General features: G+C 23.1%; 13 protein-coding genes across 13 annotated transcripts; 6 read left to right on the top strand and 7 right to left on the bottom strand.

The window, feature by feature from the left end:
• Nucleotides 1-661: 661 nt before the first annotated feature.
• DICPUDRAFT_47494 (uncharacterized protein) lies at nt 662-3,573 on the top strand. Its single transcript, XM_003287620.1, has 4 exons — nt 662-936; nt 1,027-1,095; nt 1,166-1,913; nt 1,993-3,573. Exons 1-4 carry the CDS (start codon nt 843-845, stop codon nt 3,554-3,556), a joined length of 2,475 nt encoding a protein of 824 aa, XP_003287668.1. The 5' UTR covers nt 662-842; the 3' UTR covers nt 3,557-3,573.
• Nucleotides 3,574-4,011: 438 nt separating this feature from the next.
• DICPUDRAFT_151801 (uncharacterized protein) lies at nt 4,012-5,715 on the top strand (the record flags this gene model as incomplete). Its single annotated transcript, XM_003287619.1, has 5 exons — nt 4,012-4,273; nt 4,335-4,431; nt 4,534-5,208; nt 5,285-5,480; nt 5,542-5,715. The coding sequence occupies 5 exons, from the start codon at nt 4,012-4,014 to the stop codon at nt 5,713-5,715; spliced, it is 1,404 nt and encodes a 467-aa protein (XP_003287667.1).
• A 525-nt stretch (nt 5,716-6,240) lies between these two features.
• On the top strand, nt 6,241-7,377 carry DICPUDRAFT_78511 (uncharacterized protein; the record flags this gene model as incomplete). The annotated part of the gene is made up of 1 exon (XM_003287618.1): nt 6,241-7,377. One exon carries the CDS (start codon nt 6,241-6,243, stop codon nt 7,375-7,377), a length of 1,137 nt encoding a protein of 378 aa, XP_003287666.1.
• Nucleotides 7,378-7,608: 231 nt separating this feature from the next.
• DICPUDRAFT_54979 (uncharacterized protein) lies at nt 7,609-9,403 on the bottom strand (the record flags this gene model as incomplete). The annotated part of the gene is made up of 3 exons (XM_003287606.1): nt 7,609-8,480; nt 8,568-8,803; nt 8,878-9,403. The coding sequence occupies 3 exons, from the start codon at nt 9,401-9,403 to the stop codon at nt 7,635-7,637; spliced, it is 1,608 nt and encodes a 535-aa protein (XP_003287654.1). The 3' UTR covers nt 7,609-7,634.
• Nucleotides 9,404-10,631: 1,228 nt separating this feature from the next.
• On the bottom strand, nt 10,632-13,058 carry DICPUDRAFT_78509 (uncharacterized protein; the record flags this gene model as incomplete). The annotated part of the gene is made up of 1 exon (XM_003287605.1): nt 10,632-13,058. The coding sequence occupies one exon, from the start codon at nt 13,056-13,058 to the stop codon at nt 10,632-10,634; it is 2,427 nt and encodes an 808-aa protein (XP_003287653.1).
• Nucleotides 13,059-15,934: 2,876 nt separating this feature from the next.
• DICPUDRAFT_91956 (uncharacterized protein) lies at nt 15,935-16,762 on the bottom strand (the record flags this gene model as incomplete). The annotated part of the gene is made up of 1 exon (XM_003287604.1): nt 15,935-16,762. A coding segment is annotated over exon 1 (822 nt), but the record flags the coding sequence as incomplete, so codon positions are not given.
• Nucleotides 16,763-17,678: 916 nt separating this feature from the next.
• DICPUDRAFT_151795 (uncharacterized protein) lies at nt 17,679-19,466 on the bottom strand (the record flags this gene model as incomplete). The annotated part of the gene is made up of 1 exon (XM_003287603.1): nt 17,679-19,466. One exon carries the CDS (start codon nt 19,464-19,466, stop codon nt 17,679-17,681), a length of 1,788 nt encoding a protein of 595 aa, XP_003287651.1.
• Nucleotides 19,467-20,589: 1,123 nt separating this feature from the next.
• DICPUDRAFT_97781 (uncharacterized protein) lies at nt 20,590-21,253 on the top strand (the record flags this gene model as incomplete). Its single annotated transcript, XM_003287617.1, has 1 exon — nt 20,590-21,253. One exon carries the CDS (start codon nt 20,590-20,592, stop codon nt 21,223-21,225), a length of 636 nt encoding a protein of 211 aa, XP_003287665.1. The 3' UTR covers nt 21,226-21,253.
• Nucleotides 21,254-21,527: 274 nt separating this feature from the next.
• On the top strand, nt 21,528-21,878 carry DICPUDRAFT_32760 (uncharacterized protein; the record flags this gene model as incomplete). The annotated part of the gene is made up of 2 exons (XM_003287616.1): nt 21,528-21,593; nt 21,681-21,878. 2 exons carry the CDS (start codon nt 21,528-21,530, stop codon nt 21,876-21,878), a joined length of 264 nt encoding a protein of 87 aa, XP_003287664.1.
• A 917-nt stretch (nt 21,879-22,795) lies between these two features.
• On the bottom strand, nt 22,796-23,377 carry DICPUDRAFT_91955 (uncharacterized protein; the record flags this gene model as incomplete). Its single annotated transcript, XM_003287602.1, has 1 exon — nt 22,796-23,377. A coding segment is annotated over exon 1 (462 nt), but the record flags the coding sequence as incomplete, so codon positions are not given.
• A 496-nt stretch (nt 23,378-23,873) lies between these two features.
• On the top strand, nt 23,874-24,739 carry DICPUDRAFT_32773 (uncharacterized protein; the record flags this gene model as incomplete). Its single annotated transcript, XM_003287615.1, has 2 exons — nt 23,874-23,944; nt 24,028-24,739. 2 exons carry the CDS (start codon nt 23,874-23,876, stop codon nt 24,737-24,739), a joined length of 783 nt encoding a protein of 260 aa, XP_003287663.1.
• Nucleotides 24,740-25,099: 360 nt separating this feature from the next.
• Nucleotides 25,100-25,621, bottom strand: DICPUDRAFT_87686 (uncharacterized protein; the record flags this gene model as incomplete). The annotated part of the gene is made up of 2 exons (XM_003287601.1): nt 25,100-25,401; nt 25,537-25,621. 2 exons carry the CDS (start codon nt 25,619-25,621, stop codon nt 25,100-25,102), a joined length of 387 nt encoding a protein of 128 aa, XP_003287649.1.
• A 229-nt stretch (nt 25,622-25,850) lies between these two features.
• Nucleotides 25,851-27,263, bottom strand: DICPUDRAFT_72325 (uncharacterized protein). The gene is made up of 2 exons (XM_003287600.1): nt 26,939-27,263; nt 25,851-26,791 (listed from the first exon to the last, which is right to left on the bottom strand). Exons 1-2 carry the CDS (start codon nt 27,082-27,084, stop codon nt 26,044-26,046), a joined length of 894 nt encoding a protein of 297 aa, XP_003287648.1. The 5' UTR covers nt 27,085-27,263; the 3' UTR covers nt 25,851-26,043.
• Between the last annotated feature and the right edge of the window lie 149 nt (nt 27,264-27,412).

The raw sequence follows: 27,412 nt of genomic DNA, 5'->3' as shown, positions 1-27,412 counted from the left end.
AATAAAAAAAAAAAAAAATATTAATATTTAATTTATTTATAATTTAAATTTTTAATTTTAAAATAATAAAAAAAAAAATCATTTAAATTTTTTTTTTTTCTTATTGTTTTCATTAATTTTTTATTTGTTCCTATCAGTTTAATTGGGAAATTATAATTTGTTTAGTGCATTCAATAATTTTGTTAAATCTAAAAAAAAAAAAAGATAAAATAATAATATAATAAAAATAATAAAAAATAATAAAAAATAAATTAATTAATTATATATTAGCACACAGTTTATTTTTTTTTTTCTCAACCATACACATTTATAGAAAAAATAATTATCCTGTCCATAATATTTAATTGTATTATATATTTTAACAAAGTGACAATAATCTTAAAAAGGATAAATAATAATAACAACACATATCCTAATTAAATCCAAATTATAATAATAAAACAATAACGAATTTAGTAAACTTACAAAATTTTTAAACAATATTATAATAATAAATAATTATTGAATAAATATATTTTTTTATCGCACCAAATTAAATTAAATTAAATTAAATTAAATTATATATATATATTAAAAAAAAAAAATATTTAACACTACTATTGTATCAAAAATAATAAAACACTTTTTTTTTTATTTTTTTTTTTTTCATTATATTTTCTCACATCACACACATTCACACACAAATAAAAAGACAAAGTAATTAATAATAGTAATATTATAAAGTAAAATAATAAATAACTAGTTATCTTTTTTAAATAATTTATAAAACTAAAAAAAAAAATAATAAAAAAAAAATAAAAAAAAATTAATTTTTTTTTAAAAATCTTAAATCTATATACATAATGGACTCATTGTTACCAAAAAGAGAAAGTAGAAGATTAATTTTGGTTCATCACTCATTACCATTATCATTACAAAAAATTGCAGGCGGAGGGTGTAAGTATAGTTTTTACAATACTTTTTTTTTTTTTTACCAAATAAAAATAAAATTTTAAATATTAATTTTTTCTTTTAAAAAATAATTAGATTGGTCTTTTCATGACAGAAATTTAGCCTCATTAGCAAGCTCAGTACATTTACTTAAAGAAAACAACAGTAAGTAATTTACTTTTAATTAAAAAAAAAAAGTCTCATTTATATATTAATAGTTATTTTTTTTTAACAGTTATCGATGACTATATTTGGGTTGGTTGTCCAGTTTCAGATCAATTTAAACCATTAAGTGGTACAAGCAATGATGATTCAGAAGAAGATAGGAATAAGTTACAAAAAGATTTAGAGGATAATAATTGTTACCCAGTTGAAACAATCAATAGTAAATTATATGAGGATGCATGTATTAATTTTGCAAATAAATCATTAAAAAATATATTCCACTATGAAGTATCAGAAATAAAGTTTGACGAAAATCATTGGAAAAGCTATAAAGAATTTAACAGACAATTTGCTTGGAAAATAGAGCAATTATATAAACCAGGTGATATTATATGGATCCACGGTCTTCAATTATTAACTTTACCACGTTTGCTTAGAATCAATAACCCAAATATGTTGGTTGGATTTTTCCTCCATTCCCCATTCCCAGCAGTAGAAGTTTTTAGATGTTTAGCCTCGAGAAAGAAGATTCTTAAAGGTATGCTGGGCGCCAATTTGGTTGCTTTTCAAGCTTATTCTTATTCTCGTTACTTTTATCAGTCCTGCACTCGTATTCTGGGAACTCCTGCAGGTTTTGACGGTGTAAAATATAGAGATGAAAAGATTTCCGGTGGTGGTGAATTTTTAACAAAAATTTCAGTTTTCTCTGAAGGTATCGATCCAAATATCACTTTAAATATTTTAAAACAAGAGGATATTAAACAAAGAATAAATGAATTAAAGGAAACTTTTAAAGGCAAAAAAATTATAATTTCAAAGTAAGTAGTTAAATAAGTAAAAAAAATTTAAATAGATTTGATTTAATCATTTACTAATTCTTTTATTTATTTTTTAAAGAGATCAAGGTGAAGCAACTGAAGGTACAAAAAATAAATTATTGGCTTTTGAATTGTTTTTAAAGAAAAACCCAAGTTTAGTTAAAGATGTTGTATTATTTTTAGTTTGTGAACCAATTAAACATTCAGTTAATCTTCACAATAGTAACAGTATTAGTTGTAAAAAAGATAAAATCATTTCGACAATCAATGAAACAGTAGCAAGAATCAATGGGGAATATGGTAAAGTTGGTAATATACCTATTCAATATATCAATAGATACATAGATTACGAAGAGCTTTGTTCCTTATTCCAAGTTGCTGATATTTTATTATCTGCTCCACTTCGTGAAGGTATGAATTTAGATACACACGACTTTGTAGTATGCCACGAGAACAGCAATAACAATTCAAAACCAGGTATTTTAATTCTCAGCGAATTTGATGGTGCATCTCGTTGTTTCGGAGGAGCCCTCTTAGTTAATCCATACAGCGTAAACGAAATTAGTCAAGGTATTCATGACGCTATCAATTTATCTAATGAAGAGGCTTTAATAAAACATAGACATAATTTCGAATACGTTAATTTAAATACAAGTTATCTTTGGGGTGAAGCATTTCTATATGACATTCTTCAAATCTATGATACAACCCCAGAACCAAATAAACCTTGCTCACATCTTGAATCCAAATCCCTAGATAAATCATATCGTTTAGCAGAGAAGAGACTATTAATTTTCGACTATGACGGTGCTTTCAAGAAAATACTACCTGGTAGTCCACAACCCTATTTACCTGCAAGAATTGCAAATATTTTAAAGAAACTTTCAAAAGACACAAAGAATATTATTTATGTAATCACCAGTAGAGATAAAGATACCTTTGAAAACCTTTTAGAAAATATTCCAGTTGGCTTGGGTTGTGAGAATGGTTCATTTTTAAAATCATCAACTGGTATTAGACCAACAGGAGAGTGGCAAAATCTTTCAGAGGGTATTGATATGTCATGGAAAGAGATTGTGGTTCCAATTTTAGAACATTTCTCTGAACGTTTACCAGGATCCTCATTATTGGTAAATTCTGTAACCGTAACATTTTCATATGAAAATTGTTCAAATGAATACTCTGCTGATAATGCCCAAGAACTTTTGACAACATTAATGGAAGTAGCAGGTAAAACTCCAATAGATATATCAAATAATAACAAAATTATTGAAATTAAACCATCTGGTACTGGTAGCAGTGTAGCAATGAAAAAGGTCATAGAAGAAAACCCAGAAATCGATTTCATTCTTTGTATTGGCGATGATAAAACCGAGCAAGGTGTTTTTGATCTTTTAGATAGAAATAATCCTCATCATTTTGCTGTATCCGTTGGTAAAAAGAAATCCTATTCAAAATACTTTGTAAATAATCAAAATCAAGTTTTACAAATGTTGGAGATAGTCTCAACATTTGAGAGTATTATCTCACCACCTCCACCACCACTTTCTTATATAAGTTCAATATCTTTAAAATCTTCACCAGTTGTTGATAGTGGTTCAGCTCCAAATGTTCCTCATTCTTCCTTTTCTTTACCTATATAAAATTTTTATAAATAATCAAAAAAACAAAAAAAAAACAAAAAAAAACAAAAAACAAAAAACAAAAAACAAAAAACAAAAACAAAATCAAAATCAAAATCAAAATCAACAAAATCAACAAAACCAACTATTTTTAAGGTTGTAATAATTCTTTTACTCATTTTAATTTCTTTTTTTTTTTTTTTTTTTCAAAAAATAATAAAATTTTTTTAATCTTAAAAAATTAAATTTTACCCATTTTTCTTTTATCTTTTTCTAATATTTTTTAAATATTTATATTTACCATTTTTAAGAATTAATTTAGAATAATGAAGAGTGTCATATGCAAATGAATATTCGTAAGAATCATCAGATAAAGATATTTTTTTTTATTTTTTTTAAAAAATTTTTTAATTTTTTTTTAATTTTTTCATTTTTTTTTTTTATTTTACAAACAATATTTATTTCTTTAAAACAAAATGAAATTATTATTATTATTAGTTTTAGTTTCATGTTTATTAAACTCTGCCTATGGTGTTTTTAAAACACCTTTTGGCAAGAATAGAGAAAGACTATATAGAGAACAATTAGGCGAGGTACCAGTCTTCTCCAATCAAACCTTTTGGTTTGATCAAAAAATTGATCATTATGACTTTTTCAACAACAACACATATAAACAACAATATATTGTAGTAGATGATTATTTTGATGGATCAGGACCAATTTTCATTTATTTAGCAGGTAAATTTAAATATATTATATTAAGCGATTAAATCAATTTTACTTACTTTTTTTTTTACAGGTGAAGCACCAATGGGATTCTTTGGATTTCAAGAAGTTCAAGTTGTTGAATGGGCCAAGCAATTTGGTGCCTTATTTATTGTTATCGAACATAGATTGTAAATATTTTTTATTTTGAAATTTATAAAAAAAAAACATTACTCTTTAAACACAAAACTAATTTTATTTGGTTTATTTTTTTAAAAAATAAATTTATTTAGTTATGGTAAATCCTATCCAACACAAGATTTATCAACAAATAATCTTAAATATTTAACATCACAACAAGCACTTGCAGATGCTGCAAACTTTTTATCAACTTATAAAGCCGAAAATGACCTTGTTGAAAACCCAACAGTTGTTTTTGGTTGTTCATATAGTGGTGCATTATCATCATGGTTTAGATTAAAATACCCACAATTAGCTATTGCTAGTATTGCACCAAGTGGTCCAGTTCTTGCTCAACTTAACTTTACAGGTTATTATGCTCAATTTTCAAATTCAGCTGCACCAAATTGTGTCCAAGCTGCTCAAACCGCCACAAACCAAATCATGCAATTAACCAAATCATCAGCTGGTATTAAACAATTAGAAAAAACTTTTAACTCATGCCACTCATTAGAAAATCCAAGAGATCTTTATTATTTCCTTTACACTCTTACTGAAGCTTTAGGCTCAGCCGATCAAATGAATAATCCACCAACTTGGATTCTTAACTCCACTTGTGGTACCTTCTTACAAAACGATAACCTTTTAACCAACTGGGCTCAAATTGTTAATGCTGGTCAAACTGGATGTAACGATTATAGATTATCAACTTTCATTGAACAAATGAGAGAAATTAAAATTAGTCAACAAGATGGTTCAAGATCTTGGGTATATCAAACCTGTGTCGAGTAATTATTTGATTTTTATAATATATATAGAACTTTATTTATTTATTTATAACTAATTTATTTATGTTTATTTTAGATTTGGTTATTTTTCAACTACCTATGAAGGAACTAGTGTTTTCCCACCAACATTAAATGTAGAAGAACAAGTTAAATGGTGCGAAGAAATCTTTGATGTTCCAGGTATGACACCAAATATTGACTGGACCAATGCTTACTATGGTGGTCAAAATACTCAAGCCACCAATGTTATGTTTACTAATGGTTTACTTGATGTAAGTTTTTATTTCAACTTTTAATTATATTAGTGGTTTTGATACTAATTTTTCTCTTTAGCCATGGCACTTATTAAGTGTAAACAGTGATAATGAAGCTGGTACCGTTAGAGCTGCTACCTATGAAGCTGGTCATTGTGCTTCATTAATTCAGGAAACTAGTGAGGATCCAATCTCATTAGTTAATGCTAGAGAAGAAGTTGTTTCATTCTTAAAAGGAGTTTTATCAAATTAATATATTATTAAAAATTTATGAATAAATAAATTTTAATTTAAAAACTATAATAAAATTTTAGTAAAACTAGATTTAATGTTCATAAACACGTAATCTATTTTTTTACAATAAATATTTAATATTTCTTTTTTTTTTTTTCAATCATTAAAAAAAAAGAGTTTTATAGTGTTTGTTGTTTGAATGTTGATTAGAAAAAAAAAAAAAAGTGGAGTTATAAAAGATAAAGAGCCATTTATCGAAATTTATACATCTCGATAATCTTAATTGAATTAATTTTTTTTTTTTTGAGTGATCACCCCCTTTTATAATAATATTAATTTTTTTTATTATATAATTTATTTAAAATAAAATATGAATTTTTTTTTTTTAAAAAACATATAGCAATAATTTTTAAAAATAAAAAAATTAAAAAAAAAAAGGGTTATTTTTTTTTTATCAACAAAATAATAATAGTAATAATAAACAAGTGTTATAATTAAAACTCTCTTAAAAATAAAATATAAATTATATTACCAATTGAATAAAATGGAAAAAGTTCAATTACTATATGATCAACTAGCTGAAGTTCAAGTGTTATTCAGAAGTTTAAATTTTAATCCCATTGAAACAAAAATTCCAACAAAAAAAGCTGTTTATGAAACAAAAGAAGAGGCTTTGTTTTTTAAAATATTTAAAAATCATTACTTGATGTCAATTATTTATGAAATCAACAGAAAAGAAAACCAAAGAGATTTGAATGAGTATACCAAAAGTCACACCTTCAACATCCTCAGTTTGACTGATTTCAAATATAGGGAAAACTTAAAATACTTGGTATTGGGAGATACTTCAGATATCCAAGGTTCCTTATTAAAATACGGTAGAGTTTCTGAAACAGACGATATAAAAATAATACAACCAGATTTAATTCCTTCATCGGTAACCCAATTAAAATTTGATAGATCAAATACAAGCCCTACAAACATCCCCCCCTCAGTCAAAACATTTTTATGTGGTCCACATTTTACAAAATCATATTTAAACGTGGATGCATCCCTACCAAATACAATAAAAAATGTAAAAGCTTCCATTTATAATCCAAAATTTTTAAATATAAATCCAAAATTTTTCCCAGAGTTTTTGGTGACATTGGATTTAGAATTATCATTCAAATTTAATAGTATTACCCTTCCAAAGACCCTAAAATTTTTAAAATTGTCTGTAATAGGTGTTTATAGAAATCATAATAATACCAACTTAGGATTAGAAACAGAAAAATTTATTCCAGATTTACCTCAATTGGAAGTTCTAATATTAGGAAAAGGTTTTGATTCAATCATTAAACCACTTGGTTTGGGCTCCAGGATAAAGTACCTATCACTATCCAGCTCATTTAAGCATCACATTTCCTTAAACATAATTCCAGAAAATTTAAAAGTCCTACAAGTAAGAGGAAACAACACAACCTTTGAAAATGATCTATTTTATACCAACATACAATGTATTTCATTTCCAAATGGCACAAAAAACCAAATTGCCCCAGCCGTCTCTCCAAGCACAGATTCTTTCATCTATGAAATCCCAACAGACTCCATAACTCCAATAGATTCTAAAAATAAAAGAAAGGAAATAATTAAGAAATATATTAATCTTCCATTAAAATTCCCATTAAATAAAGATTAATTAAGAAACAAATAATTATTTTTTAAAAAAATAAAAAATTTAATAAAAAAAAAAAAAAGTAACCTTTTTTTCTTTTTTTTTTTGTTTATTGTTATAATTATAATTAATTTAATAATTTAATTTTTTTTTAGAAAAAAAGAAAATTTTTAAAAAAAAAAAGATGTATATCTTTTCTTTGGTGTTTTTCTTTCCTTTGTTGATTTTTGTTTTTTGTTTTTTTTTTTTGTTTTTCCTTTTTTTATTTTGAATTTTAACTTTTAAAAATCAAAAGATGATTCGCAACCGCACTCGCATATATTTTGATCATGGGATATTCTTGTAGATGTGGTTGTTGTTGTTGTTGATGATGTCATTGTTGAATTATTATTTACAGTGGTTGAATTAGTTGTAATTGATGTAGATTTTGAAAATAATTTTGAAAGTTCATTAGTAGTACGTTTCCACCAAGATTTATTTACCAACTCTGAAGTTGATTCGGCAACTGAACTATCTTCGCTGATGCATGTCGATTCTGATTCCTCCTTTGGCTCTGGAGCTAAAAATGCACCTAATGCACCTAAATAACCATCGTGCACCAAAAACATAGCTTTTGTTTTACCTTTGGACCAGAAATCTATGGCAAAAGAAATACGTTGCATAGTATTGGGATGATCTCTGATAAAGAAGCCTCCAAAATAAATTTTATTTAACCCATAACGTTGTGAATTTAAATAAGCGATTTGACCTATGTTATTTGATACCATTTTTAATAAACTTTGGGCTATATCTTCTTTTTTAATATCGTCGAGTTTTTCACCGTCTGGATTCTTGTAAATAATTTTACCAAAACTACTTGCAATAGTATCTGATGATAAACCTATTTTAGAATAATCTGTACCATAGATATCACCTACAACCAAATCCACTGTATTTGATTCGCCATTTCTTGTTAATTCTAACATTTCGTCATAATCAGTAACCCCTGTTAATAAACTACAAAGCCCAAAAAATGTGCCACCTCCTAAACTGGTACCATCAACTCTTTGAAAACTAGTTGGACTATCTACTTTAATAATGCTTACACCTGATCCAATATTTACTAATAAAAATGGATATTGATCATCCTATATTGTATGTAAATAAATAATTTTATAAATAAATAATTAATCAATATGACTCTATCTCTTCATTAGTTTTTAAAATAAACTTACGGTTTTATCTATAAATTCTTTTGGAGATATCGCATTTGGTGTGGTTGAATATGTGAATGATTCTTTTTTAATATTATTAAGTAAAAAGTTGGTACCCCAAATTAAACATTGCATCTCATCCTCTTTAATTAATTTACAACCTAATCTATTTTCAAAAAGTTCTGAATACTTAAATGCACCACCACCTGTTACTCTAACATCTTTAGGTTTACCATCTTCAATATGTAAATTATTTTCTATAATTTTAAAAAAAAAATAAACACTTAGTCAAGTATAGATGGTAAAGAGATTAATACTAACTATTAATTACCTATAATAAAATCTAAACAAAGATCTATATCTTTGGTTCTAAATTTAATAAAATGTAATTTACCGCCTATTTCATTTACATTTGATTTATCTTTATTTTGAACAAAATAAACTAACTTTGCCAATGTACCGCCAATATCTAATGCAAAATGTTTAATTGGTGCCGATTGATTAGGTAATGAAATTGGTCTATCTTTTGGATTAAATTTAGGGGGTGATGATGATGGTGTGTTATTATTTGAATTAATGTTACTATTATTAATATTAACACTAGTATTATTACTATTATTATTGTTATTATTATTATGGCTACCACTTGCACCTTCATTTGTTATATGTAAATCGATTGAATTTGTGTTTGATGATAAATTATTTATTAAACCATTAAGTTCATGTTGCTGTTGTTGTTGTATTTCAAAAGTCGTTAAAGATGATGAAGATGAGGATGTTGATATTGATGGTGATGAATTTGTTGATGAATTTGTTGATGAAGATGATGAATTTATACCTTTATTATTTTCCACCATATTTATTATTGGTATTGGTAAACCCTCTTTTCTACTATTACAAAAAGTATCTGGCGAGTCACTAACAACACATGCTCCAACAATATTTATATGTGACATTTCTTTTTTTCCTTATTCCTTAAACTATTTATTTAGTTTTAAAAATTATAATTATTATTATATATATTGTGAATAATATTTAATAAAAAAAAAAAAAAAAAAAAAAAAAAAATAAATATGGGTGATATTTGTGTGTAATTTAATAATAGAGAATTTTCTTATTTTTATTATTATTATATTACTAATAAATATTTATAGAATACACAAAATTATTATGAGGGTTTTTTTTTTTTTGTGTGGTGATACAGAATATTTTATATTATTATTGCAATTATTTCTAGGATTCGATACCAAACAAATAAAAATATATATATATAAAAATATCTATTATATAAATTATTTATTAATTATTTTATTGTACAATTTATTATAAGATTAATTATTTTTTTAATAACAATTGTTGTTTTTTAAAGTTTAGAGTTTTTTTTTGAGCGATAATTCGTTTAAAAAAATTTAAAAAAATATTAAAAAAATAATTATTAAATTTAAAAAAAAAAAAAAAAACACCTATTAAAAAAAACTCTATTTCTTTTTTTTTTTTTTTTTTAAAAAATAAATATACAAATGTAGTTATAAGGGTAATATTACTTTATTTTATCTATATTTTATTTTTATTTCATTAAAAATAAATATATTTAAATTAATTATAAAATTTGGTGTATTGAGCTTTATTATTTATATTTTAGAAATTTAAAAAAAAATAAAAAAAATAAAAAAAATTGCTAATTTTTTTTTTTTTTTTAATTTTTTTTAATTTTTTTTAAATTTTTTGAGCGTGACAATAGGGACATTGTCCCAAAATGAGGATAAATATTTTATTTTATTTTATTTAATTTTTATTTAGATAATTTAAATAAAGAAAATTAAAAAATATCTATTTATTGGTTATAATTATTTTGTTATGTGCTTCTCCGACTTCAAATAAATTATTTTTTTTATTTATTTTTTAATGAATAAATATATATGAAAAGATTAAAAAAAAAAACCAATTAGAAAAAAAAAAAAAACAATGTAAATTAAAAATAATCTTTCTTGAAAGATATTTTTTTAGTTTTATTTTTACCCCACCAAAGAAAGATTTAAAAAAAAAAAACCCATATAGAATTATAAATTTGGGGGTAAATAATTTTTATTCGAAATTATAATTTTTATAATTATTAAAAATTATTGAATCCTTATCAGTGTCTTTTAATATTGATTTTATACATGGATAATCTAGGTTGTCAAAAAAATAATTAAACAACATGATATCATCGGAAGATATAGCTTTTTTTAAAATTGAAGCAAATAAAGTATTGTTGATTAATGGAGTTTTTTCTTTTGGAGTTTGATTTTTAAATTGCAGAATATCATTATAATTGAGGTTTATATGATTAAATATTTTTAATTGACAATAGAAAGTTGCAAATTCTAAAAAATCTTGAAGGATTTTTGATTTTATATCTATAAAAGAAGCTAGTGAGTCTTGATCGGATGGCTCTATTTTATTGAAATGGTCCATTAATCTATCAAACATTTCTATATCACCTTTTTTAGCTATTGTCGAGGTTAGTTGTGAGAAATCTTTATTTGATTTGATTGTTTTAATTTCTGAAAATAGTTGGTTCTCTCTACCGGTTAAATACAAAGAAAGGTGGTAAAGGTCTAATGTATCTGTAGTTTTCTCTTGAGAAACGTCAAAACTATACCAACTGTATTCGTATAGTTGGCATCTACCACTTTCGATATCTTCTTTTCGGAATGTATATATCCAGTCTAAAAAATCGATCCACCACCTATTTGCTGAGGCTCCGTATGAAAGTAAAAAAATTTGAAATGGGTAATATTGGCAATGAGTATTCTCGATTATATATTTTACACATTCTAGATTCCTTCTATATTTGGGATCATTATCATGTGCCCTTAATCTTACTAATGGAATTAAACCTTTTTCGTCAAAGTGTTTAGTGATTTGATATTCTTTTACTTTTTTGATAATATATTCGATTCCAAATATAACGTTATACTCTGATTGACCGGAGAATTGACTAAAAGCTTTATTTGCAAGTGCTGGTAATATAGGCTCCTCTTCTTGAAGCAATTGATTATAGTAGTCGAGTAAGTCTATACGGCCATTGGTAACCCAACATAATACTTCACTTTTGTAAAATTCATCCAATAAAAACTGTTTTAATTTTAAATTATTGAAGCAAAAAAACAACATTTCTTTTGATTTGATACAACTCTTAATATTCAGTGGGTAACTGTTTCTATAGTTGTTGAAATTTATTGCACATTGGTTGTTATTGATTTCCAAAAACTGATCAAAATATGCGACCATCTCGATATCATCAATTTGAACTAAAGAAAACAGTAGCACCATTGGACAAATGGCATCTAGTATGACCAGTTCCCTAATAAAATCTTGTTTTTTAATTTTGATTTCATCTTTGTTACCTCTATTAATTTTTTTGAATAAAATGTTGCCAATCATTTTTTTATAAACAGTTTTTAAACCTTGTTCGACACTTTTTTTTAGATGTCTTAAATAATTTACATTTGCATACTTTAAACAGAGTTTGAAATTAATATAGAAATGTGGGAATGTTGTTAAACTGCCAAAATTAAAATCTTGATTTTCATGGAATTTTAAATGATACGCTAATGATTTTTCGCAGCCACCCGTCGAATAATAAAGCTCTAATAGTTGATAAATTTCTTTTTTATTCGAACTTTTGGCCACACTAAGGTTCAATTCTTCTTTCGAAAAGCCATTTTTAATATTTTTTAATTCAGGAGCCTCAATAGAGACTTTTAGTTCCAGTATAGGCTTTACTAATAAAATCGATTTGCATGCAATTATTAAATCTGAAAGTTTAAATGACATAATTGGGCATTTTGAAAATAGCTTTGGAATGTTGCTTTTGTCATCCAAAAAAAGATTTATATAGTATTTTAAAAGTTTGTAATTGGTTTTTATTTCATTTGTAATTATAGTCTTTTTTTTTGAATTTTTTAACAATGAGCTCCATAAAAAACATGATGATAAATCGATTGAATTTGAATAGTTTTGAATTAAATGTATTATGATATCGTAAGAATGATGGGCCATTGATAGTTCAAAAAGAGATTGGTAGATAACTACAGAGCTCTTTGACAGTGATACTATTTGATCGAGTACTATAAAAGATGCTAAACAATTGAATCTAGTTGCAAACATTAATTTAGTATTAAAATCTATTACATAATCAGCATAGTTTGTGAATAAATTTGAATAAAACTCTAAGTTTTCTTTGGTGGGTTCTTTAATAGTTTCGAAAATGGGTATAAATTCATCATCGTTTGGGTCAGCATCACCCATAATATCTAAACGGCGTCGAAGTGGGAATTGTATATTTAGTTTTCTTTTGACTTTATCTCTTAACAAAGATAGATTATCGGATTCGATCATTGAACAAACATTGTTAAAACTATCATATTTGATAGTTTGGCCTCTAATATGGGTCAATGATAATATATATTTAATTAACACTTTATTCCTAAATATTTTAAAAAATAAATTTTCATATTCGTCCATAATTCATTAGTTTATTTATTTATTAATTTATTCTCTATCTATTCATTCACAAAATATTCATATTAATCTATTTATTTGTTTTTAAAATAAAAAATTTTTAAAAAAAAAAATAAAAAAATTTTAATAATATCTCTCATTTTTCCTATTATTTTTTTTTCTTTTTTTTTTTTTAAAAAAAGATGCATATTTTTATTGTTGTTATTTAGTTATAAAAAGATTAATCAAAGTTATATTTTAATTACAATGTGATTATAATAAAATTATTTTTTTTCAAAAGTCGATTATTTTTTTCATTTTTCTTTTTAACTAAGTTCCATATGAACACCATCTATTCGGAACTCAGCACCCGTTCGATCAAATTAATTAATAATTAAATGATTATCCAAATATTTTAAACAATGAAGAAAAATAAAGTTAATAAAGCTCAGGTTCTGAATCCTGATTATAATTTTAAAGCTTTTTGTTTTGAAAAAAAAAAAACTTGTGTTTTTTATTTATTTACTGGGTTTTTAAATGTTTTCTTTATTATCGTTATCTTTATTGGTTTTTTCTATCATAGTTTTTTTTGGATTCGATTATTGAACAAACATTGTAAAAACTAGACAAATAGGAATATTTTGTAGATGAACAGATAGAGAATAGATTAATAATTAATAATATGGAATAATATTAGTTCATTAGTTTATTTATTTATTTGTTTATCCTCTATCTATTAATCTATAAATTTGTTTTTTGTTATATATAATAATTAATAATAAAAATAAAAAAATTTTTAAAAAAAAAATAAAAAATTTTAATAATATATATCATTTTCCAATTATTTTCTTCTCTTTTTTTTTTTTCAAAATATTTTATTATTGGTATTTAGTTATAAAGATTAATACTAAATTATAAATATTAATTACAAAGTGATTATAATAAAATTATTACAAAAATCGATTATTTTTTCATTTTTCATTTTTCATGTTTCATTTTTTATTTTTTAATTTTTTTGTTTTTTGTTTTTTTTTAATTTTTTTAAATTTTTATTTTTTAATTTTTAATTTTTTTTTGTTTTGTTTTATTTCTTTTCAGACACACTGTTGTCTTTTTTTTTTTTTTTTTTAATATTATTATTTTTTTTTATTGTATATAAATTGGATAATGTAAATAAAAAGCAATAAAATAAACAATGATCGAAACTTGGGAAATTTTTTTTATTTATCTTTTTAGTTTTTTATTTATTTTTTTTCTGATATTATTTACAATATATCTAAAAAACTATAATAAATTTAAATCAAGATCATAAGATAATCTAACGTCAAATTAGGCGCCGTATTAAAGAAATCTCAATACCAAGAACAATTAAAATTTCAGAAATTAAATAGCATCAAATTCCCTCAAACAAATACCAAACTCTAATCCCATCAATGGCACAAAAGTTTTTCTTGATAAAATATATCCATCCTTTCTATCGAAATGATAAATTTGTAAAAAAATAAATAAACTCCCTTTATAAAACCATAAAAAATAAAAAGCATAAAATTAAAAATCCTCTTTTTTTCATTTGTAAATGTACCTCTTTGTTTATCTTTTTGTTTGTTTGTGTTATTGTATACATTACTATTCTATTGATTCACCATGGATTCATCATTGAATATGTCTTGTGTTTTTTTTAATTTTTTAATTTTTTAATTTTTTTTAAATTTTATCTATAATAACATATCTAAAATAAAATTCAAGATCTATATCAAATATAAAAATAAAAATTATTATTCGTAGTAAAATAAATAAAATAATTTAGCCCCAAAATTAATAATACAGAAATATTAAATGAAAAAATCAATGATATTATTATTAAAATTTCAAATATGCATAGTATGTGCATGTGAATAATAAATTAAAAATTTTTATTTTTATTTTTATTTTTATTTTTAATTTTATTTTTATTATTATTATTTTTATTAATTATTATGATTATCTGTTAAATAGATGATGATGATGTGATGGTGATGATTGTTTTGTATCGTCAATGCCACTTGTTTATATTTCTTTATTATAATTTAAAAATTCTACAAATAAATCATAATTTGCATCAAGTTCATTTAAAACCATTATTTGAATTTGATCATTTTTTGAAATTATTTCATTTGCAATTTTAAGATAATTTGATTTGGCTGTTTCTATTAATGGAACTAAAATTCTAAATGATGAAAAAATTTGTGTAATTGTAGTATTTTTATTATTATTTGAATTTGAATTTGAATTATCATCACTATCATTATAAATGAATTCTAATAATTGAGATGTCTGAAATGAATCAATTGTTAACATTTCTATTGATTTATTATTTCTGATCATTGAACCTAAAGTTTCAATTGTATATTTTGGTAATAATTCTAAAGTTTGATATTCACCAGTTGAATTTCCAAAAGTAGTTTCATGTAAATTATTATTTGATGGACATTTGTGTGTAATTTTAAAGGTCTTTAATTCTTTACTATTTCTAATAGTATTATAAATAAACTCCCATTGGTTTCTAAATTTTGATGATGCTTCTAAAAATTGACCATAATTTGATGAACAATATTTACATGGTGTTGGTGGGGTAACTAAAGGTTCATCACTATTTGTTTCTAATTGATATATTAAATTATCATAACAAGTTTCAATTGTCAATGCACTTAATTTTGGTGATAATAATAATAAATAATATAATTGTTCAATTGTAATTGGTGATTCATAAAAATCATAACCGTTAACATTTGATAAACATTTAATAATACAATTATTATTATTATTTGAATTGGATGTTGTGGCAGTAGTGGTGGCAACAGTGGAAGCAGCAGTGGTGGCATTGGTAGTAGTATTCGTTGTTGTTGTTGTTGTTGATGGTTCTTCTTGTTTATTTGTAGTTGGATTATTATAAATTTGCTTTAATAATAATTGAAATAATTTACCATAAGAAAAAAAATATTTTACTTGTTTCAAATTTTGTAAAAATGGTAATAATTTTACCGATTGAGCTTCCCCAGCTTGAGGTGTTTCAAGAAAAACATTTAAAGAAATAACTTTATCAACAATTATATTACTATTTAATAAAACTATTTTTGAATAATCAAAAATAGGAGTTGAAATTTTAATTTGTTTTGGTGATGGTGGTTGTGTTTTAGTTTCTGTTTCTGTTGTTATTTTTGATATTGTTTGTGATCCAATATTATCAAAGTTTCCTTTTTTTAAACCATTTAAAATTTTATAAAAATGATTTGTTTTTGTGTTTATAATTATTCTTTTTAAATTTGGATATTTTGAAATTGAATTTTTAATTCCCAATATCACTGATTTTAAAAAAGGATCTTCGTTACCTTCTTCATCATTATCACCATCATCTTCATCTTCATCTTCATCAATCTTTTTACATAATAAATCTCTTTTTAAATAAAGGTATTTGATATTTTCTTTTTTAATGATTGAATATTTACTATCTTCATTACCACTATTCTCTTTATTATTTAATTGTTCATATGATATAGTATTTAATCCATTACTAACCAATTCAAACCAATACCAACAAACTTTCTCTAAATCTTTAAAATCATTTTGTAATTGATAGACAGATTCACCTATATCTGATAATTGTTTGTTTTCTTTATTTACATTTGATACTATAATATCAACTATATATTTTTGTAAATATTTTGATAAGATTGGTTGTTCCATTCTTGTTGTTGGTGTGAAATTCAAAAATATAATTTTTTTTTTTAAACAAAAAATTTTTTATATTTTTTTAATTTTTTAAATTTATCTTAAAAATTTAAAAAAAAAATAAATTTTTTTTTTTTTTTAAATTTTCAAGTTTTAACCATATGCAAATATCTAAGATATTTTAGCAGTTTTCGTTATCTTATTTATCATAAAGCTTAAAAAAAAAATTTTTGTTTTTTTTTTTAAAAATTATATGGGAATATAATGAGAAAAAATTAATTTTTGTATGAGAAAAAAAATACAGAAGATATCGTTTGCGGTATGAGAAAAAAAACGTTTGATAAAATTAATTGTGTATATCAAGGTTTGTGTTTAGCATCATCAAACGTTAGTTTGTTTTTTTGTATTTTTATTGATGATTATTTGGTTTTAATCCTGGTGAATCTGCTTCCAATTTATCTTATTATAAAATAGCAGTTAAAAAAAGGTTTGGATAAGAAATGATACAACTATTTTGGAAAATAATATTATACACCCTACACTGTAAGAAAAAAGTTTTCTTTGTAAAGAGAATGGGTCAATGTTTCAAGGGAGATTTTGTTAAAAAACCCAGTCTTTAATGATTTTTATATATCTAAAATGGAATGAATAAACTACAAATAAAATATATAAATAAATAAAAAATAATAAAATTTTTAATTCTGAACTCAAAATTTGGACCCATTCTCTATTATGCAATTTGTCTATGATGGGTGGTTCAAACAAACACTTTAATATATTTTACCAATTTATAATTAACCAATATTTTTATTTTTATGTTTATTTTTATTTTTATTTTTATTTTTATTTTTATTTTTATTATTATTTTTATTTTATTTTTATTTTTATTTTTATTATGATTATGATTATCTGTTAGATAGATGATGATGTTGATAATTATTTCTTTTTAATACTATTTTTGGTGAAATCAAAACTAAAAATATTTTTATAAAATTCATAATTTCCATCAAGTTCATTTAAAATTATATCTTGAATTTGATCATTTTTTGAAACTATTTCATTTGCAATTTTAAGAAAACTTGATCTAACTGTTTCTATTAATGGATTTAAAATTCTAAATGATGAACAAATTTGTGTAATTGTAGTATTTTTATTATTATTCGAATTTGAGGTATCATCACTATCATTATAAATGTATTCTAATAATTGAGATGTATGAAATGAATCAATTTTTAACATTTCTATTGATTTATTATTTCTGATCATTGAACCTAAAGTTTCAATTGTATATTTTGGTAATAATTCTAAAGTTTGATATTCACCAATTGGGCTACCAAAAGTAGCTTCTTCTAAATTACTATTTGATGGACATTTGTGTACAAGATTTAAACTCGTTAATTTTTTACTATATCTAATAGTATTATAAATAAATTCCCATTGAATTCTAAATTCTGCTGATGCTTGTAAAAATTGATTATAATTTGATGAACAATATTTACATGGTGTTGGTGGGGTAACTAAAGGTTCATCACTATTTGTTTCTAATTGATATATTAAATTATCATAACAAATTTCAATTAGTAACAGTTTTATTTTTGGAGATAATAAAAATAAATAATATAGCTGTTCAATTGTAATTGGTGAGTCCAAAAAAATATAATTTTCAACATTTGATAAACATTTAATAATACTATTATAATTACTATTTGAATTTGATGTTGTGGTGGCATTGGTAGTAGCTGTTGTTGTTGTTGATAGTTCTTTTTGTTTATTTGTAGTTGGATTATTATAAATTTGCTTTAATAATAATTGAAATAAGTTACCACTAAAAGATAAACTTTTTGCTTGTTTCAAATTTTGTAAAAATGGTATTAAATTTACCGATTGAACTTCCTCAGGTGAATCAGGTACAACATTTAAAGACAAAACTTTATCAACAATTAAATTACTATTTGATAAAACTATTTTTGTATAATCTAAAGAAGGAGTTGAAATTTTAATTTTTCTTGGTGATGGTGGTTGTGTTTTAGTTTCTGTTTCAGTTATTGCTTTTGATATTGTTTGTGATCCTTTATTATCAAAGTCTCCTTTTTTTAAACCATTTAAAACTTGATATATATGATCTCTACTTAAGTTTATAATTATTCTTTTTAAATTTGGATATTTTGAAATTGAATGTTTGATTCTCAATATCACTGGTTTTATCATAGGATCGGCATTACCTTCTTCATGATTATCATTATAATGTTCCATTTCTTCTTCATCTTCTTCCATTTCTTCATAATCTTCATCTTCATCTTCCATTTCTTCTTCATCTTCATCTTCTTCTATTTCTTCATCTTCATCTTCCTGTTCTTCATTATCATTACCATTACCATTATAATCTTCATCCATATCTTCATAAAAAAAATCTCTACTTATATAAAGGTATTTAATATTTTCTTTTTTAATGATTGAATATTTACTATCTTCATTACCATTATTATTTAATTGTGCATATGATATAATATTTGATCCATTACGAACCAATTCAAACCAATACCAACAAACTTTCTCTAAACCTTTAAAATCATTTTGTAATTGAACAATATCTGATAATGGTTCATTTTTTAAAAATATTCTTAATACGATTTTTGATAATTGTTTTTTTTCTTTATTTATATTTGATATTATAATATCAACTATATATTTTTGTAAATATTTTGATAAGATTGGTTGTTCCATTCTTGTTGTTGTTGTGAAATTAAAAAATAAATTTTTTTTTTTTAAAAAATATTTTTTTTTTATTGTGTGGCTAAAATTTTAATTTATTTTTTTTTTTTTTAAATTTTAAAAGAGAAATATCTTGGGAAAAAAAAATAAAAATTTTGATGATTATTTGGTTTTAATCCAGATGAATCTACTTGTTCCATTTTATTATAAAATAGCTTTGTAAAAAAACCCAATTTTTAAATTTTAAAAATAAAAAAAATTTCTTTGGCATGATATAGAAACGGTATTCATAATATTTGTTTAAAGAATTAATTTATATTCAAATATTTAATAGGTTTAAATAAATTTTTAATTGATAAATAAAAAACCAAAAAAAGGAATGCAATCTAGATGATCCTTTAACTCAAATGAATATAAAAGATAAAAAGAAAGTACCACATATATTTCAATGTATAAGGAAATTCAAATATAATTAAAATAAGTTTTGGATAAGAAATCATACAGATAATTAGGAAAATAATAATGTACACCCTGCACTGTGAGAAAAGTGTATTTTTGTTAAGAGAAGGGCAATGTTTCAAGGGAGATATTGTTAAAAAACCCTGTCTTTAATGATTATTATATATTTAAAATGGAATGAATAATTCACAAATAAAATATATAAATAAAAATAATACACTTAATTTTTTTTTTTAATATCAATTTTTTCAATTTTTTTTGTTTTTTTTTTTTTATATCAATTTTTTTTAATAAATTTTTTTTTTTTTTTTTTTTTTTTTTTTTTTTTTTTTTTTTTTTTTTTTTTTTTTTTTTTTTTTTTTTTTTTTCTAAGGTTTAAAAAAATTAAATATTTGGGTAGGTGAGTAGGTGAGGGCTGTAGCGGGGTAAAATAACTTTTTTGTCATGCTAAGACTAATTATAATCCCTAATTTATCATAACATGTTTTTTTCATAAAATAGTAAAAATATCTTTTTTAGATTTTCAAACACTCACATCCCGATACATATATGGAACAATATTTTATAAATATGTGTATAATTATTTTTTTAATTAATTTAACTATTAATAAATCAATTTTTTTATTTTTATTATAAAATATTCATTGCAAATTATTTATTTATTACAATATAAAAAATGAAATATATTCTTTTAATAGTTTTTATAGTTTTATCTTTAAATTTTAAATCAGCCTATTCAAATAATAATATTGATAATGAAATAGAAGAATTTAATTTTAATGATTTTAGTAATGATTTGGAATATAATAAATTAATTCAAGAAAACATTATTGAAAATGGTTTACCAAGTTTAACAGATTATTCACAATTTTTGTTAGGTTTTATTGAAGGTATTGGAATTAATATCACAAATGAAGAAAGTCTTTGTTTTAAAAATGAAAATGGGTCTGTTGCTGATTTGAAAGATGGTGTTTTGGCACTTCAAAAAGGTTTATCCACTATTGATATTCCAAAAATGTCATCTGGTATTGTTAAAATTGGTGGTGTTATATTACAAATACCAACTAACTTAAAAGAATGTGGTATTAGTGATAAAATTGTTCAAATTACATACATTGCTGCCTCATTTATCTCCGGTCCATCTGGTATTGTTACTTTTATTCTTAGAGATGCTTTTAATATTTTTGTCAACTCTGGTGGTGTTCTCCATAATTTAACTGAAATATTTGTTGGTTTACAAAATGCTGATTTTTTCAAATTAGGTAAGAATCTTGGTCAAATAGTTGATATTCTCATGATTAAACACACTTAAATAAAATCATTTAATATTTAAAATTTTCAAAAACATCATACCCACATTTTCATTTTTTTGTTATTCTTAAATTGATCAAATACACAACCCACCATAATAGAAAATGGTTTCAAATATTTAATTCCAATACAAATAATTTATTAAATTTTATAAATCACATATTAAAACCTATTTTTTTTATTTTTTATTTTTTATTTTTTTTTAAATTTATTTCATTTTTTTTTTTTAATTTTTAAATTTTCTTTTATTTTTTTTTTTTTTTTTTTCTTTTCTTTTATTTTATTTTAAATATAAATTATAAAATGGTTACAGTATCAGATTTAGAAACTCGTTTAAAAACTAAATATAACTCTGCAGATGATAAAATTGTATGTATCATATTAAATAATAAAAATTATAATTTATCAAAAAAAAAAAGAAAATACTAATTTGTAAAACTATTATCATAATAAAAGAGAGTAGATGATTTATCAGGTGGATGTGGCGCAAAGTTTTTAATCGCTATTGGATCAAACCAATTCGATGGTGTTTCATTACTCGATAGACAAAGAATTGTTAATGATCTTATTAAAGATTTCATGGCTGATATTCACGCTGTTCAATTAAAAACATGGACTTTAAAGCAATATGACGAAAAAATCAACACTTTATAAATTTTAAAACTTTAGATGACAATATAGTTGCAACAAGAATCATCCCAGATCAACTCCAATCCAAGTGCACAATCCATTACCAAAATAAAATAAAATTTATTAAATTATATATATTATATAACAAAAATGTAAATAAATAAAATTCTTTTTTAAAAAAAATAAGAAAAAAAAAGAGAAAAAAAAAAAAAAAAAAAAAAGTAATAATATAGTTTAATTTATATATGTAAATAATAATAATATGTTTATTGGACCAAAAGTTGATTCTTGTAATAACGTTGGGTATTCTTTTTCATTCCAACCTTTAATAACATAATCTTTTCACGATGTTGTTCTTTCTTTTGTAATTCGTAGTTGGAAATTGGAGTTGAAGTCCAACCTAATTGTTTATATTCACCAATAATATTACGATAAAATTCGGTTCTTTTGTCGACGGGGCTATATTTTTGTTTATAGTATACGGCATAATCACGATGACCAATGGTAGTGCCATCGGCAAATGTAATTTCGTGACTTGAAACAAGAATATCTGGATTGAATGCGACGAGTTCGCTACCTTCACCTTCTTTACCTTTGCTATAGTCATAGAATTCGACGTATTCATCTTCATTTTCTTCAGTATCAGTATTGATCTTGCAATGTCCTAAATCTCTCATATGGGTTTGAGTTGCATCTTTACTTTGTAAAATTTTACCTTTACCATTACAATATAAACAAACATTACCAATTGCAACTTTATCACTAAGATAACGAACAAAACCTGGTAAATCAACTAAATATTCAATATCTGGAATAAAGAAACTATGTTCTTTAGCCATATGACTAATATTACTATAGAATTGTTAAAATAATAATAATATTAATTAGTAATCTATACAATAGGTAATTAATAAAAAGAAAAGAAAACTAAATAAACCTACTCTTCTAAAGTTTTACTTAAATGATTACAGAATAAACAATTTTCGATTGGTAATTTAACAGCATTTTTAATTTTTTCTTCCATCATAGCTTCAGCTTCTTCTAAAGTTTCTGGTAATTTCTTTTCTTCTTTTGGTTTTCTATTTCTAACTACTTCAGTTTTACCGGATGCAACAGCTTCTTTATGTTTTTTACTTGATAAATGTTGTTGATATGGGCCATCTGAGGCAAATTCTTTATCACATATTCTACATTCAAATTTCTCTGGAGTTGTTTTTTTATTTTGTTCTTGTTTTAATGCTTCAACTTTTGATTTAAATGTTTGTTCATTGACTGGTGGTAAATCGAATGCTTTTCTCTTTAAATTGAATCTATGTAATTCAGATTTATAATGTTCTCTCTGATCTTCGCTGTGTTCGAATTGAATTCTACAACTGATACATGTAAATATAATTTTATCTTCCATTCTTTAATTTTCGTTTTTTTTTTTAAAAAAATTTAAATTGTGTCTTTTTTTTTTTAATTATTTACAAAAAAAATTATGATTATTAATTATTTAAATTATTATTATTACTATTGGTTTTACTCCAATTTAATTACTATTGAAAAAAATAAAAAAAAATAAAAAATTCTTTTTGAAGCTTTAAATAAAAAAAATAAGAGAAAAAATAGATAAAAAAAAAAATAATATTTTAAAAAAAAAAAAATTAAATATTTAAAAAAAAAAAAAAATTAAAAATTATTATTATTTTTAAAAAAACCGAAGAATATTTTTTTTTTTTTTTTAATTTTTTTTTTAATTTTTAAAATTTTCTTTTTTTTTTTTTCAATCCGTTTGTGAGATTACTCTTTTTATAAACGATAATAATTATTTATTTAAATCAATTTATCTGTATATATCAATATTAAATAAATTAATTGGATTATTTAAATATTATAAAAAAGAATCACCCACACCACACAATTTTAAAATTATTATAAAAATAATAAATTTAAGAAACAAATATACTCAGTTTTTGTAAAAGCTAAATCATCAAAAAACCAACAACACACTTACCTCTTATATATATATAAATCAAAATGCCTCAAGGTGATCATATTGAATTGCACCAAAAGAGATTTGGTAGACGTTTAGATCATTATGAAAAAGTGTAAATATACCTTAATAAAACATTTTTGCAATATTTTTAATAGTAATAATAATATTAATATCTTTTTTTTAAAAAAAATATAGACGTAAGAAGCAAGCTCGTGAAGTACACAAGAGATCAGCTATAGCTCAAAAAGTATTTGGTCTTAAAGCCAAATTACTTAATAAGAAACGTTATGCTGAAAAAGCAGAAATGAAGAAAACTATTGCTATGCATCAAGAAAGAAATAACAAGAAAGCAGCAGATAATAAGGTTAAAGAAGGTGCTGTTCCAGCTTATCTTCTTGACAGAGAAAATGTTAGTAGAGCTAAAGTACTCAGTAATATGGTCAAACAAAAAAGAAAAGAAAAAGCAGGTAAATGGGATGTTCCATTACCAAAGGTTAGAGCAATTAGTGAAAATGAAATGTTTAAAGTTATTAAGACTGGTAAACGTCAAAAGAAAGCATGGAAACGTTTAGTTACTAAAGTTACTTTTGTTGGTGAAAGTTTCACTCGTAAACCACCCAAGTATGAACGTTTCATTCGTCCAACTGGTTTACGTTTCAAGAAAGCACATGTCACCCATCCAGAATTAAAATCAACTTTCTATTTAGATATTTTATCAGTTAAAAAGAATCCACAATCACCAACTTATACTCAATTAGGTGTTATTACCAAAGGTACTGTTATTGAAGTCAATGTTAGTGATTTAGGTTTAGTTACCCAATCTGGTAAAGTTGTTTGGGGTAAAATGGCTCAAGTTACAAATAATCCAGAAAATGATGGTTGTATTAATGCTGTTTTATTAGTTTAAACAATTTATAATATATAATATAATAATAATATCTTTTTTTTTTTTTTAATTTATTTTTTCAAAACAAATAAAAAAAAAAAAAAAAACGAAAAAAAAAAAAAAAAAAAATCATCAATCAATCAAACAATCCAAACCAAACGTATCAAATGAGTTATTAAACCAAACTCAAGAAAATCCCCACCTTTTCCTCTTTCTCTTTTTTCTAAAATAAAAATAAAAAAAAAATAAATAAATAAAAATAAAAAAAAAATTTAAAAAAAAAAAATAATATAGTTTTATAGTTTTTATAATACTGCACAAAATTTATAGTTTATTATATTTTTTTTAAAAAGATAATAAACTGTATTTTTTTATTTATATCTAAATTTGTAATGTTTTTTGTGTAAACGCAAATATTAAATGTATTAATGCTAAACTAAATCCACAAATAATGCCTTGATACCACGATAAAAGGAAGCTTCCAGAAACATAAATAGCACTTAATATAAGTGCGGATAAACCACCATAGCAAATACCAACAGCCATACCATACATTCCAGTAAAAATTGGAATGAATGGAGATATCTTTGATTTTTTTAATATAAATGATGCTACAAATCCTGATATAATATATGATATTGTTAATGCAACTGTGCACCAAAATGTAATGGCTAACCAAATATCTAAGGATAATAATAAATAGAATTAAAAATTAATATATATTGTTACTATAATTATTTTATATTCAAGATATAAAACGTAATATATATTATTATTATAATTATCGTTATTGTATATTAACGTTAGAATTAACTTACTCCCATAATTGTGAAAATAACCATGAAATAATGAACCATCGGTTAAAGCCCTAGTATCAGGTCTTGTACTATCTCTAAATGACATGCATTAATTTAAAATTTACTTTTATTGGTAAAATAAAAGTAATATTTAAATTATAGTTATTATAATGTATAGTTATTATAAAGGATTTTTAATAATACTGAGCAAATAAAATAAAAAAAATTTAAAAAAAATAAAAAAATTTTTTTTTTTTTTTTTTTTTTTTTTTTTTTTTTTTTTAAATATTTTTTTATTAAACCCCCAAACAATATATAAACACCCCACATTTTTTGATTTCTAAAAATAAACTTATCAATCAATATATTTTTATTTTTAAATAGTTTTATTTTTAGTATTTTATTTTTAAATAATTTTATTTTTGGTGTATTATAATATTTTAATAATGATAAAGAGATAAAATTTATTTTATTTTTGGTTATGTGTATTTAAAAAATTTACAAAAGAAAGAGAATTGGTTTGTTTGATTAACCACGGAATTTATAGGCAGGAATACCTTTAATACCATTTGTAAATCTATATTTAAATAATGAACCAGAGTCAGGTTGACCACCATCTCTAGCGGTTGTAATATAAAGAGTTTGTAAATCGTAATCACCAAAGGCAACAGAGGTTACTTTTGAAACATTTGGAACAGTAACGGTAAAGATACGTTGTTTAGTGTTTGGATCCCATCTTGTTACTCTACCGCCATCCCAATGTGCAATCCAAAGTTTACCTTCGGCATCAATAGTCATACCATCTGGGAAACCATCTTGACCGGTGAATGAAATACATCTTTTACGATTTGAAATGGAACCGCTATGAGCATCATAGTCAAATTCATCAACACCCATAGTTGGTGTATCAATGTAGTAGAATTTCTTTTGATCTAAGCTCCATACTAAACCATTGCTAATTTTAATGCCACTAAGTATACGTTCGCTTGATAAATCGTGGTTGACTCTATATAAAGAGGCAACTGCTGGTTCACCACTCTTTAAGCTCATGGAGCCTATCCAAAATCTACCTTGTGGATCGCATTTTCCGTCATTGTATCTATTGGTTGGTTCGGTTTCTGGGTTGGTTATAATCATTGATTCTTTTGTGTAGATATTGAATGTTCTAATACCACCTTTAACAGCAACCAATAATTCTCCATTAGTTCTTTCTACAACAGTGCCTGGTCTTTCTGGTAAATCAAATGCTTGATTGGTATTATCATTTGGATGATAGCTATAAAATAAATTAATAAATTTATATATAAAAAAATAAATATTTTATTAGAAAAATAATAATATTATAAGTTGTTTTATAATAGTTTTTTATTGTCTAAAATATTATTTGTATGCATCTATGTATTTTATGTGGGTTTATACTTACACAAATAATTTTCTTCCTTCAATATCAATCCAAATTAATGCTTGTTTGTCAACTGACCAAATTGAACCTTCACCTAATTGGGCGTGTTGTGGATAAACTAAGGTAGCTCTAGCTGTTGATTCTGCATTGATTTCTTCGGTGGACATTATTAATATTAGTAGGAATACGGATAAAAACGCAAAAAGATTTTTAAAAAAACTATGATGTCTTTCCATTTTTTTTTTTTTTTTTTCAATTATTTTTAAAAAAAAAAAATAAAAATTAATTAAATATTTTTTTAAAAGATGGTATTAAAAAAATAAACAAATATCTTGTAGTAATTTAAATTAATAAAGAATGATATTTAATATTAAATTTTTAATTTGATATTTATATACATAATTATTTTTTTTTCTTTTTTAAAATTTATTAAAAATAAATAAAAAAATTAAATTTAATATTATTTATATTACTTGTGTAAAATAAATAAATAAT

This window comes from Dictyostelium purpureum, assembly GCF_000190715.1.
Source record: "Dictyostelium purpureum unplaced genomic scaffold DICPUscaffold_106, whole genome shotgun sequence".
In the NCBI taxonomy this organism is placed as follows: domain Eukaryota; phylum Evosea; class Eumycetozoa; order Dictyosteliales; family Dictyosteliaceae; genus Dictyostelium; species Dictyostelium purpureum.
Note: the sequence above shows the minus strand (reverse complement) of the source record. Positions and strands in the feature narration are given on the sequence as shown.

Bases quoted from the DNA above. Each gene is read 5' to 3' on its own strand.
- DICPUDRAFT_72325 (XM_003287600.1), bottom strand. From the start codon at position 27,084: ATGTCCACCGAAGAAATCAATGCAGAATCAACAGCTAGAGCTACCTTA. The intron at 26,792-26,938 runs GTAAGTATAAAC...TTTATTTTATAG, and splicing joins GAAGGAAGAAAATTATTTGT to CTATCATCCAAATGATAATA.
- DICPUDRAFT_47494 (XM_003287620.1), top strand. From the start codon at position 843: ATGGACTCATTGTTACCAAAAAGAGAAAGTAGAAGATTAATTTTGGTT. The intron at 937-1,026 runs GTAAGTATAGTT...AAAAATAATTAG, and splicing joins AAAAATTGCAGGCGGAGGGT to ATTGGTCTTTTCATGACAGA. The intron at 1,096-1,165 runs GTAAGTAATTTA...TTTTTTTAACAG, and splicing joins TTTACTTAAAGAAAACAACA to TTATCGATGACTATATTTGG.